The sequence below is a fragment of the Leucoraja erinacea genome, chromosome 11 (assembly GCF_028641065.1).
Source record: "Leucoraja erinacea ecotype New England chromosome 11, Leri_hhj_1, whole genome shotgun sequence".
NCBI classification, from domain to species: domain Eukaryota; kingdom Metazoa; phylum Chordata; class Chondrichthyes; order Rajiformes; family Rajidae; genus Leucoraja; species Leucoraja erinaceus.
This window is the reverse complement of record NC_073387.1, coordinates 44,502,897-44,516,930: the sequence shown is the minus strand read 5'-3', so window position 1 is coordinate 44,516,930 and position 14,034 is coordinate 44,502,897. Positions and strand designations below refer to the sequence as shown.

Genomic DNA, 14,034 nt, shown 5'->3' with positions numbered 1-14,034 from the left:
ATGCTCATTGATTTCTACACGATCTACAGATGCTCTCCATGGATTCAGTATTGGGTCTTCATGTGTATTTTTTTTGCAGACCTTTCAGATAATTTAGAATTTCTGATATGGATCCATCATTGGTAGGTTAGATAACAGTGTGAAACATGAATGTATGTTCTCTCAATAATCTGAGTTTATGATGACAAAGACTTGGATTGTTTTCTCTGAAACACCATTAGTTGTGGGGAGCTCTGATAAATGTGTATAAAATTAGGAATTGAATACTTTATACTTTATTCACTGATCTGGTTAAATTTAAGACTGCGCAAATCATGTACAAAGCAAGAAATAATTTACTTACAAAAAATATACAAAAACTGTTTATGGAAAGACAGGGTGGGTATAATTTGAGAGAGGAACATAATTAAAAAAAACTCAAAAACAGCTCTTAAAAGTATGTGCATAGCAATCTGTGGTGTGAATTTGTGGAATGGTCTGGAACAGGAGATAAAACTTAGCACAAGCATAATTCAGTTTAAAAAGATGTACAAAAACATTTGTTTAAAAGGATATTGGGATGAGGATAGGTGATTGTGAGTGGGATATTTGTTATACTGATTGTATTGGGAAGGGTGATTATAGAGTGATGGATTGTATATATGACTAAGATACTGTATAATATATGAGGGTTTTTTCTTTTCTTTTTCTTTTTTTTTTTTTTGTATGGCTTTGTAAATATTTGATTAGTGTATTAATGTAAATAATTTGGTGTACATATAGTGGCTGGTGTACATATGGTGTACATATAGCTGCTAAATTTGTATAAGATAATTATAAGTAGTTGAATAAGGGGTGGGAATTAATAAGCTTTGGCTTCTTCCTGCTCCTTTTCGGACACATACGATTTCATTTATTTATAGATATTGTTTATGACACTTTATAAATACTTTTGATTTGTTTTTTGTATGCTGTTTCACACTTGCTTTTTATTCTGTTCGAAATAAATAATAAAATAAATTAATAAATAAATACAGTGAAATTCTTTACTCTCACACCCAAGGTATGCAAATAGTCACCCATTAAGGGTGCTTACAAAAGGGAGGCGTAGATAAGGTAGACAGTCAGAATCTTTATCCAAGGATGGTTAAAAATCCAATACTAGCTTGAAAGGTGAAAGGGGTAACGTTTAACGAAGATGTGTGGAGCAAGTTTTTTTTTTTAATGCAGAGGGTGGAGAGTGCCTGGAATGCACTGCTGGGGTAGAGGTTCCGGCAGATACACTGGCATTTAAGAGACTTTTGGATCGGCATATAGATATGCAAGGAATGGAGGGATATAGATTATCTGCAAGAGTTGGTCTTGGCATCTTGTTTGACACAAACATTGTGGGCTCTTGTGCTTTACTGTTCTATGTTCTACAGCTTGTGAGTAGATGTTTTATTTCAGAAGTAAATACAATAATCGAACTTGTAAATGATAACAAGCATAATTGTAGTTGCTTTTATACAATGCAGGAAAATATTGTCTTTCTTATCTGAAATTTTGATATTCAGTCCCCAGGGCAATCAAGTGAGACAAACTATTTTGATACAAAATAGTATTACTGTGGCAGAAATCAGAGATACAGAGAAGTTGTGATTATCCCCAAGCTGGTAATATCCAATGTTTCAGAAATCCCGATACCCTCCCATCCCCCACCTCAAATTCTCCCGACAGCCTTCTTAGTGCAACTGACTCCAACTATAACTGCTGGAATGCCACAGTTGGTTAAACAACAAAAATAGCAGACAAATGCAATGGCAATTTTGACAAAATGACTACAATTTGAATGTCAGCTTTGCTATTTTTGTTTAAATGATACTATAGTTATTGCAGGGAAATTATCATTGTCACTTCTTTATCCGAATCGTGATATTTACTTTTTGACAGAAACTTCTCCCTTCATGATTGAATAATGCTAATCTTAGAATAGTGTCAGTCAGTTTCATGAAATAAACTATTAAGGGACTTCTTGTGCTTGCCAAGTGTTGGTGTTTCACTTCTGTTGAAAGGTTATCTCCAGTTAATTGATTTCACCAATCTGGATGAGTGGATTTCGCTCTTCAAGGCGGCTGCCTGGCATGCTAGGTGTTTCCATCAATTTTAGTTTTTAATTAACATCTGCTTTGTTGCACTAAAAAAAAGTGTAAGATTGGTGAAGGTGCCTAAAATAAGTTTAAAGCACACTAGGAAGCACTGCATATGGAATACAAGGTGTTGTAATATGCTGCTCGCAGGAATAAGACAAGATGTGATATTTCCATTAAATTATGTTTGTCACAAAACCCTTCAATTATTTTCCTTCTACAAGGATTTTGGCAGAAGGATGAAAACAGCCAATAAAGGAATATTTTGCCGAAATGATGTGGTTGTTTAAAAGCTTGGGTTTAGCTACGGTTTGGTCTTAATTGCTGCATACCCCAAATTTAACTTGTCTAGAATGCTGAAACAGACTACTGAATTTAGCACTCTAACGTTGAGAGGATGATGTTTCCTGTGTAGGCAACACGTACCCGCTTCATTCATTGATCTGTGAATTGGGCTGGCTGCACCACAAAATCTTTCTGTAAGTTCATGGTCCAAGGGAGAGAGTGCACAGTTCTCAGATGTGACACGGGGGGCTCTGGTGGAGGTTCACAGGAGGAAACATAGAAACATAGAAATTAGGTGCAGGAGTAGGCCATTCGGCCCTTCGAGCCTGCACCGCCATTCAATATGATCATGGCTGATCATCCAACTCAGTATCCTGTACCTGCCTTCTCTCCATACCCCCTGATCCCCTTAGCCACAAGGGCCACATCTAACTCCCTCTTAAATATAGCCAATGAACTGGCCTCGACTACCCTCTGCGGCAGAGAGTTCCAGAGATTCACCACTCTCTGTGTGAAAAAAGTTCTTCTCATCTCGGTTTTAAAGGATTCCCCCCTTATCCTTAAGCTGTGACCCCTTGTCCTGGACTTCCCCAACATCGGGAGCAATCTTCCTGCATCTAGCCTGTCCAACCCCTTAAGAATTTTGTAAGTTTCTATAAGATCCCCTCTCAATCTCCTAAATTCTAGAGAGTCTAAACCAAGTCTATCCAGTCTTTCTTCATAAGGAGAGGTACCCTGAAATCAGAACAGGGAAGGAATCCATCTCACTCTCCCTCCTTCTTCCCTCCAACAGCTGGCCATCCTCTGCCTAGCCTCATGTCCCCTCTCATATTCCTTCTCCAGATCAAATAAGTTCCCTTGACCAAGGTTTCCCTTTTTCCTTTTGTTATTGTATAGATGTGCAATGAAAAGGATCAGTGCAGAACTTCTACTCATTCGTTTTGTGAATTCCTGGGAGAACTTCTAAAATAAATGTTCAGTGTTGGCAAGGTCTTGACGAAATCTCCTTGAATATCTCCTGATATTTTCCAGATATCCCCTCCAAAACTGCAGCAGTAAGTAAACAATAAAAGGTGATAAACATATAAAGGTTTATTTAAATCTCAAAGGTCTCTGCAATGACTTGTTAACGTAAAAACTACTGTTTACTATTTGGAGAAGGCACAGGAACAGCGCTTGCCACCTGAAAAGTGGCCTGACTTTTTATTGACTGTCAGCAGACAAAAATAATATTAACCTGTCATTCACATAACACCGGCCACAGTTCAAGTGGGAACACTTTTCCCCATGGTGGTCTTGTGATAAATGTAGCATACCACACCAGTCTCACCAGAATTATAACTCCCTTTTTGGTTGAGAGGAAATTACAAATTGATTCTACCAAAAGCATCAGAAAGTTCTACAAAGTTGCAGTAAGTACGAATTCCATTGTTCCAGTTTATGTCCGGTACTTACAACAAATAAACACACTCTCTCAAATATTAGAGATATGCTTTAAAAGCATAAACATCGCACAGGTTTGCAAAAACTTTATTGTATTATTACGAATTACATCACTCATGTCATGAATTGTTATGAAAATGACTGAAATTGTTCCCAGTTTGATCATTATCGCATTCCCTCATATATTCACCACTGGAACGTTTCATTCCTTCTTAACACAGTCTTGTATCTCCAGAGCATCACCCACAACTATGCAGTTATAATCCACAACCACGCCTAAGCACTCTGTAACTTTTTGATTTATGAAGTGGATTCTTTTGGATTTTAAACCATCACAAACTAAAAGCAGCTGTTTAAATGAAATTAATCTTTCAAATTCCTGCCACATTTCAGAGTGTTAAAGTTAAACTAAGGAATGAACTAGGATCCGTGTAATCAAACAAAACCCATGCTTGTACCGTGTATTGATTATCTCAGTTTAACTCAAATATAATTTTGATAGATTTGGTATTTAGCTATATTTTCTCCAAATCTAATTATTGAATATGGTCCTAATAAAGTATTGCCAGACAGTTGTTGAGTTAAAGAGCCTGTAATCCAAATGACTGAAATTCCACATCTTCCAGAGATGGCAGATGTGGAATTGCAATTCAGTGAATTATATCAGACAAAGTTTAAAAAAAAAACTAATCTTGATAATGGTAAGCATAAAATAAATAGATTGTAAAAGCCCAATGTATTTAATATAAATCCTTTCAGGGTCCTTTCTGATATGGCCCATATATGGCTAAATGCAGTTGGCTCTTAACTGCCCTCTGAAATAGTTCAGCAAGCCATTCACTTGCATAACCACCACGTTAATACAGAATAAACAGTATCTTTCCAAAATGGGTTCAGCAGTTCAGAAAGGTAATTAGAATTGGACAGAGGGGATAAATGCTGCCTTACCAGCAACACTAAAACCATGACAAACAAATAAATGAAAAGAAACGCAACTCCCTACTCTAGTTGGGTCAGGCACCATCACTGGGGTACATGGATAGGTGACGTTTCAGGTTGGGACCCTTCTTTAAACTGAATGTTGGAGAAGGAAGAAAGCTGGCAGAGAAGAGGGGCAGGACAAAGACTGGCAGGTTACAAGTTAATACAGCAGATTACATGTCTGCTTTTTTTGATGGGCAGATGGTAGGACAAAGGGAAGAGATGAAAAGGTAGGTGTGAGACCAAAGGATTGAAGAGTTGCGAATTGTGAAGCTAGAGGAAGGAATGTAGATGGATGAAAGAGGTGAGAAATAGGTGAAATTACATTGTTAATTCAGAAACAATGGTTCTGAACTTAAAGAAAGGTAACTTTGAGGGTATGAGATGTGAATTGGCCAAGATTGACTGGCAATTAATTCTAAAAGGGTTGACGGTGGATATGCAATGGAAGACATTTAAAGACTGCATGGATGAACTACAAAAATTGTTCATCCCAGTTTGGCAAAAGAATAAATCAGGGAAGGTAGTACATCCATGGATAACAAGGGAAATCAGGGATAGTATCAAAGCGAAGGATGATGCGTACAAATTAGCCAGAAAAAGCAGCATACCGGAGGACTGGGAGAAATTCAAAGACCAGCAGAGGAGGACAAAGGGCTTAATTAGGAAAGGAAAATAGATTATGAAAGAAAACTGGCAGGGAACATAAAAACTGACTGCAAAAGTTTTTATAGATACGTGAAAAGGAAGAGATTAGTTAAAACAAATGTAGGTCCCTTGCAGTCAGAAACAGGTGAGTTGATCATGGGGAACAAGGATATGGCGGACCAATTGAATAACTACTTTGGTTCCGTCTTCACTAAGGAAGACATAAATAATTTGCCGGAAATAGCAGGGGACCGCGGGTCAAAGGAGTTGGAGGAATTGAGTGAAATCCAGGTTAGCCGGGAAGTGGTGTTGGGTAAATTGAATGGATTAAAGGCCGATAAATCCCCAGGGCCAGATAGGCTGCATCCCAGAGTACTTAAGGAAGTAGCTCCAGAAATAGTGGATGCATTAGTAATAATCTTTCAAAACTCTTTAGATTCTGGAGTAGTTCCCGAAGATTGGCGGGTAGAAAACGTAACCCCACTTTTTAAGAAGGGAGGGAGAGAGAAAATGGGGAATTACAGACCAGTTAGTCTAACATCGGTAGTGGGGAAACTGCTAGAGTCAGTTATTAAAGATGGGATAGCAGCACATTTGGAAAGTGGTGAAATCATTGGACAAAGTCAGCATGGATTTACGAAAGGTAAATCATGTCTGACGAATCTTATAGAATTTTTCGAGGATGTAACTAGTAGCGTGGATAGGGGAGAACCAGTGGATGTGGTGTATCTGGACTTCCAGAAGGCTTTTGACAAGGTCCCACATAAGAGATTAGTATACAAACTTAAAGCACACGGCATTGGGGGTTCAGTATTGATGTGGATAGAGAACTGGCTGGCAAACAGGAAGCAAAGAGTAGGAGTAAACGGGTCCTTTTCACAATGGCAGGCAGTGACTAGTGGGGTACTGCAAGGCTCAGTGCTGGGACCCCAGCTATTTACAATATATATTAATGATCTGGATGAGGGAATTGAAGGCAATATCTCCAAGTTTGCGGATGACACGAAGCTGGGGGGCAGTGTTAGCTGTGAGGAGGATGCTAGGAGACTGCAAGGTGACTTGGATAGGCTGGGTGAGTGGGCAAATGTTTGGCAGATGCAGTATAATGTGGATAAATGTGAGGTTATCCATTTTGGTGGCAAAAACGGGAAAGCAGACTATTATCTAAATGGTGGCCGATTGGGAAAGGGGGAGATGCAGCGAGACCTGGGTGTCATGGTTCACCAGTCATTGAAGGTAGGCATGCAGGTGCAGCAGGCAGTAAAGAAAGCGAATGGTATGTTAGCTTTCATTGCAAAAGGATTTGAGTATAGGAGCAGGGAGGTTCTACTGCAGTTGTACAGGGTCTTGGTGAGACCACACCTGGAGTATTGCGTACAGTTTTGGTCTCCAAATCTGAGGAAGGACATTATTGCCATAGAGGGAGTGCAGAGACGGTTCACCAGACTGATTCCTGGGATGTCAGGACTGTCTTATGAAGAAAGACTGGATAGACTTGGTTTATACTGTCTAGAATTTAGGAGATTGAGAGGGGATCTTATAGAAACTTACAAAATTCTTAAAGGGGTTGGACAGGCTATATGCAGGAAGATTGTTCCCGATGTTAGGGAAGTCCAGGACAAGGGGTCACAGCTTAAGGATAAGGGGGAAATCCTTTAAAACCGAGATGAGAAGAAACTTTTTTCACACAGAGAGTGGTGAGAGGGTATGAGGCCTCTGGCTAACTCTCTGCCACTAAGGGGATCAGGGGTATGGATACTGAGTTACGGGATACTGAGTTGGATGATCAGCCATGATCATATTGAATGGCGGTGCAGGCTCGAAGGGCCGAATGGCCTACTCCTGCACCTAATTTCTATGTCTATACATGTCTTTCTATGTGTGAGTCCAGGTGGAGTACAGGGTGGGGAAGGGGGGGGGGGGGGGGGGGGGGAGAAAGAAGGGCAGGAGAGGGGGAACAAGGTGGGGGGGGGGGATGTTTGTAGATACCTAAAATTGGAGAATTCCATGCTCATACTGTTGGGCTGTAAGCTATGCATTTGGAATATGAGGTGTTGTTCCTCCAATTTGTGTGTGGCCTCACTCTGGTAATAAAGTAGGCCCAGGATTGAAACGTCAGTATGAGAATGGGAAGAAGAGTTGAAATACAAGTGTTTGGCAAAAACAATCGCCAAGTTGACACTTGGTCTTGTCAATGTACAAGTGGCCACTTCGGGACCCCTACATGCAGTAGACGAGGTTAAAGGAGTTGCACAAGAACCTCTGTCTCACCTGGAAGGACTGCTGTGGTCCCTGGGTGAAGTTGCTGGGAGGAGTATAGAGACCCATATTCCTTCTTCTAGATTCACAATTCTCAACTTTTCAAACCTTTTGTCTCACACCTTCTGTCTTTTCATCTCTGGCCTTTAACCAACCATCTCCCTATCAAACCCTCCCTCACGTATCAACCAATTACCTGCCAGGCTTTGTCTTCCCCTCTGCTCTTCCAGCCATCTCTCTCCACCCCTCTCCCCACAGTCAATCTAAAGAAGGGTCCCAACGCAAAACAATGCCCCCCTCCATTGTCATAGTGAGGCTAAACGCAAATTGGAGGAACAGCATCTCATATTTCGCTTGGGTAGCTAACACATCTTCTGGAATTTTTAGAGGATGTAACTGGGAAAATGGGCAAGGGAGAGCCAGTGGATGTAGTGTACCTGGACTTTCAGAGTGCGTTTGATAAAGTCCCACATAGGAGATTAGTGGGCAAAATTAGAGCATATGGTATTAGGGTTAGGGTGCTGACATGGATAGAAAATTGGTTAGCAGACAGGAAACAAAGGGTAGGGATTAACAGGTCCCTTTCAGAAGGGAAGGCAGTGACTAGTAGGGTACCGCAAGGCTTGGTGCTGGAACCTCAACTATTTACAATATATATTAATGATTTAGATGAAGGGATTAAAAGTAACATTAGCAAATTTTCAGATGACACACAGCTGGGTGGCAGTGTGAACTGTGAAGAGGATGCTATGAGGATGCAGGGTGACTTGGACAGGTTGGGAGAGTGGGCAGATGCATGGCAGATGCAGTTTAATGTGGATAAATGTGAAGTTATCCACTTTAGTGGCAAAAACAGGAAGGCAGATTATTATCTAAATGGTGTCAAATTGGGAAAAGAGGCAGTACAACGGGATCTGGGGGGTCCTTGTTCATCGGTCAATGAAAATAAGCATGCAGGTATTTACAACAGGCAGTGAAGAAAGTGAATGGCATGTTGGCCTTCATAACAAGAGGAGTTGAGTATAGGAGTAAAGAGGTCCTTCTGCAGTTGTACAGGTCCCCAGTGAGACCATACCTGGAGTATTGTGTGCAGTTTTGGTCTCCAAATTTGAGGAAGGACATTTGTGCTATTGAGGGAGTGCAGCGTAGGTTCACAAGGTTAATTCCCGGGATGGCAGGACTGTCATATGTTAATAGAATGGAGTGGCTGGGCTTGTACACTGCAATTTAGAATGATGAGAAGGGATCTTGTTGAAACATGTAAGATTATTAAGGGTTTGGACATGCTAGTGGCAGGAAACATGTTCCCGATGTTGGAGGAGTCTAGAAACAGGGGCCACAGTTTAAGAATAAGAGGTAAGCCATTTAGAATGGAGATGAGGAAATACTTTTTCACACAGAGAGTTGTGAGTCTGTGGAATTCTCTGCCTCAGGAGGAGGCTGGTTCTCTGAATGCTTTCAAGAGAGAGTTAGATAGAGCTCTTAAAGATAGCGGAGTCAAGGGATATGGGGAGAAGGCAGGAACGGGGTACTGATTGTGGATGATCAGCCATGATCACATTGAATGGCGGTGCTGGCTCAAAGGGCCGAATGGCCTACTCCTGCACCTATTGTCTCAACCAGTGGTATGAGTATTGATTTCTCTAACTTCAAGTAATCCCTGCATCCCCCCTCTCCATCCATCTCTCCAAGTGCACCAGCATCTCGTTCTCACCGAGCAAATGGCTAACAATGACCTGTTTCCTTAATCATCATTACTTTTCTGCATATCTTTCATTAATTTGTTCTCTCTCTATATCACCATCTATAATCTCTTGTTTCCCTTTCCCCTGACTCTGTCTGATTAAGGGTCTCAACCCGAAACGTCACCCATTCCTTTTCTAGAGATTCTGCCTGTCCTGCTGAGTTACTCCAGCATTTTGTGTCGATCTTTGGTTTAAACCAGCATCTGCAGTTCTTTCCAACACATCACCTATTCATGGTCTCCAAACCCACAGTTACTCCAGCGCTTTGTGTGTTTTTTTTGTAAACCAGTATTTGCAGTCCCTTGTTTACACACTGTGAAACATGTGGTGCAGGACAACAGTACTATCTGCAGTAACCATTAGCCCATGACAGAACAAGCAATCCAGAGATTACTACCTCTGATATGATTGAAGATGATCAAGAGATCTAGAGTTAAATGGAGTTTGAGAAAAGAGTAACAAATACACACAGAGAAAAATATCAAAACACTACTATAATACAGCGAGCTGAACACCTTTGGTTAGGCTGCATTTGGAGCACTGTGTGCAGTTTGGACTCCCCCGTCCCCCATTATAGGAATGATGTGGTGGCTTTGGAAAGGATGCAGAAGAGGTTTACCAGAATGATGTTTGGATTAAGAGGTTGGGCAGACTTGGATTGTTTTCTCTGGAATGCCGGAGGTTGCTGGAAGACCTCCGGCGTTCCAGACTATATAAAATTATCAGATGCATAGATAGGGTAGACAGTCAGAATCTTTTTTCCAAGTTGAAAATATTAAATACTAGAGGTCTTAGCTTTAATGTGAAAGGGAAAAAGTTTAAAGGAGATGTGTGGGACAAGTGTTTTACACATAGGTTGGCAAGTGCTGGAACGTGATGCCAGGTATGGTGGTGGAGGCAGATAGAAGAGACTTCGGGATAGGCATATAGATATGTTGGGAATGAAGGGATAAGGATTGTGTGCAGGCAGATTAGTGTTAGTTGTGGCCACATCTTCGACATCGAAGGGGCTTCTCTTGTGCTGCACTGTTCTATATTAGATACGCTGCTAAAGAATCTTAATATTGTATTTTAAATGCATATTTCATTAACAGTTAACTAACATGAACTGGCAGTTAAATACTGATAGGAAAAAGATGCAAAGATGCGAGATTAACAGAATACATCCATCAAAGAGTCTCTGGAATTCTATGATTATGGATGATGGAAACCATTTCGGAATATTCATAAAATTGGAAAATGTGAAAATTGTGAAATGGTCATCCTTTGGCAAGATAATTTAGGCAGAGACAGAGCAGTTACATTAGGCCAGTGGGAATCCCTCAGAGTATGGCATTTAATATTATATCCCCTCGAAGGGAATGGATACGCCTTCCAAAATATACTACATTCAATTGTTTTACAATTTAAAACTCACATCTATATTATCGATTGAGAATCAAAGTAATTCCTTTATTGTGTAAGTATATCCTAGACAGGTCGACACTTTCTTTGAATAAATAAACGTTAGCTTAATACACGTTAAATATTGCAAGAATACTTGTTAGGAGTGGTGCAAGTTGAAGGTACCAGCGTCTATAATTCCGAATAAAAAGATATAATTTAAGATATCTTCCACGAGTATTACCAGTAATTAATTAATATCCGAACTGTTATTTTAATCATGCATCATTGCCTATCATGCAAGTTGAATTTTATGCTGCAAAATTGACAGAAGATTCAGTGCTGAGAGGGTTAACGTGCGAATAAGTGAAGTAGGTTGCTGAGGAAGGCGTGCCGGAATGTTGCTTACCAGCCCATCGCAGTTGCTGATGGCGACCGAAGTCCCTGGTACATCAGTGATATCTCCGGAGTAGACGCAGTCTCCGCGCAGAGGCTCCTTGCGTGTGACATTGGCGTCTTGCCACTCCACGGTAGCCCCGGGTGCCACCAGCTTCGAGTTCAGCTTCAACCGGAGGTGAAAACTCTGCCCCAGAAGCGTGACATTGTAGTACAAGCGCCCGTCGGCCGGAGCTTGCTGACAACTCCCGCTGTCCCTCTTTGACCGTCGTTTGCCGGCTCCTGACACAGCCAGGGACATAAACCTGCCCTGCACATCTGTGCTGCTCGGAGTCACCAACTCGTAGCTCTTTAGTTTCTCCTGAAGTCGATCTGCAACAAACAAACGCCGTGAAACGTCTAAAACCACGCGTGTAAATTAAAGCATCAATAGGGGGGCGTATTATCTTACAGTAAGTAGCGTTGGCGTTTGCAGCGACACAGTCTTATTGGTACCATACATCCCCAACAGCATTCTTCGTTAATGATGCGTAAATTAAATAAATACTGTGCATTTCCCGGTAGCAAAAGATCCAGAGAGCGGAGACATATTAACACACTGTCCGCGCCAAATTCCCATGGAAATCCGCTCTGTTCACTCTTATGAAAGTATCTGTGATCAGATATGAAACCAAGGGCACCCGCCCATACATACCTGTATGCTGGGCTAGAGAGAGGCCGTCCGCACAGAGAAAAAATAAAAAGACACAGTAAAATGCTCCACGTAAGTAATCCATTGCACGCTTCCAAGTGTGAGAAACTTGTTCGGTTTCTGCATTAAAGTTGAGCGGCTGTGGACTGCGGCTCCGCGCTGTGCCAGCGCATTGGAGCGCCGCTGCCAGGGAAGGTGCGGGCAGCGCTTGCCTTTTACTCTCAAGCTGGTCCTCACTCCGTGTCACTGGATCGGAGACGGCGAACCAGGGTCCGGGAGGTTGGGAAAAATCATTGAAAAACACGGGACGTATCTCATGAAGTCACTGTGATTGGCAGCTCGCTGCCACTGAACTCAGAGGAAGAAACTGACGGGAGGAGACTGTTGGGTCCCACCACGTGTACATGTGGGTCGTGCCAAGAGTGAGCAGCAGATTGGGATGATCTGGTGTTAGAAGTTGATAATTCCGTCTCTCTTGCCTTCCGACTACTGAGCAAGGGCTCCCTCTAGGTTTCAATGGAACTCCCAGAAACAACAAAAGAACTACAAACAAAAAGTTACAGTTCAACCCTAATCGGAAATCTAGAGACACAAGCGACTGCAGATGCTGGAATCCTGAGCAAAGATCTCACTGCCAGATTGAGATAGCATGTGTGGACTGTGGAGGGAATGGACAGTCGATGTTTCAGGTAGGGACCCTTCTTCAGACTGAGGAAAGGTCCCGACCCGAAATGTCGTCTTGTCTATTTCACTCCACAGATTCTACCTGACCCGCTGAGTTCCAGCGGCGATTTACATTCTGCTCGAAAAATTAGATGCTTAGCAACGGCGTCAAAAGCAGAACTTAAATATCTCCGGTGTAAACCTTCGAAATGCTATGAGAATTCAATACTTCTTCAGAAACAGCAAATTAAACGTTTGGCATGTGATGGAATAAATTTAAATTTCCAAAACTAAACTAGCCTGGTATGTGTCTGAAGATGGGTCCGAAACCCAAAACGGTCGCCTGTCTGCCTATGTCCTCAAGAGATGCTGCCTGGCCCACTGAGTTCCTTCAGCACTACGTGTTTTGCTCAAGATTCCAGCAGTTCCTTCTATCTCCTGGCCCAGTGTACTATTTTTACATATTCTGTCGTGCAGCTGCAAGTAATAATTGTTCTGCCATTGTTCTGTCTGGGACATGTGACGACAAACCACCCTCTCTTCCCTCGAAAGAGTTTCCAAACCTGGTGATTATTCATTGGGGTGGGGGCAGGATAATGGTAGAAATGGTACCCATCAGGATAAGATAAATAAAATCAAAGACACAGAAACAAAATATTTTGAATTTCAAAAAAGATATGCATTTTCAGAAACATTGAATCAACATTTCAAGTCATTAACCTTCCATCAAAACAGTTGGGATGAGTTTTCATTTGATTCCATTGTAGTCTAAAAATCTATACTTCTCAAGTCATCTAAATTCTCAAAGAACTAAAGCTTTAAGTGGGCATACCCTCAGACGTTTGCTCTATTCATTTATGGTTTGGAACCTTTACTGTACGTTAATTACTTTTCAACCGAGCTGTTAAAATAACAACAAAACACATGCACACACTCAGGCTGCATCTCTTGAGGAAATGGATAGGCAACCATTTTGGGTTGGGACCTTTCTTCAGACTGAAACTAAATAGAGAGAAAGCTGAACAAAGCCTTGAACATGATAGGTGGATACAGGTGAGGGGGGCTTTGATTGTCAGATAGGCAGACAATGTTTAGAGATGAAAAAGAGACAAAAGGGTGTAAGACTTTGGATTGAAATGTGGTCAGGAAAATGGATATAAGTGGAAAGGGATGAAGGGACAAGGAAAGGGGAGCGGGATTGTGTGATGTGCACCTGAGTGGGACACAGGAAAAAGCGGGGAGAAAAAGGGAGCGGGTGTTAACTAATATTGGAAAATTAAAAAATAACAAATTTTTATACATATTTCACCAAATGATTGATTTGGAAGCACAAATATCCTTCGAAAACATGGCATGTTTTTCCCCCCAAATTTAGGTTTCACAAACAGTTAATAAACAGATTAACTAAATGTTTTGGGTGAGAGAAATTTGA

The 14,034-nt window shown here is 41.4% G+C and overlaps 1 protein-coding gene across 1 annotated transcript in view; it reads right to left on the bottom strand.

The window, feature by feature from the left end:
* LOC129701736 (A disintegrin and metalloproteinase with thrombospondin motifs 2-like) overlaps positions 1-13,787 on the bottom strand; it is a 213,758-nt gene extending 199,971 nt beyond the window's left edge. The window contains exons 1-2 of the mRNA XM_055643129.1: positions 11,943-13,787; positions 11,262-11,620 (exon numbers count right to left, since the gene is read on the bottom strand). Of these exons, the coding sequence (XP_055499104.1) occupies positions 11,262-11,620; positions 11,943-12,024 (441 nt within the window). The 5' untranslated portion in view covers positions 12,025-13,787. The remainder of the gene's footprint in view (positions 1-11,261; positions 11,621-11,942) is intronic.
* Positions 13,788-14,034: the final 247 nt, after the last annotated feature.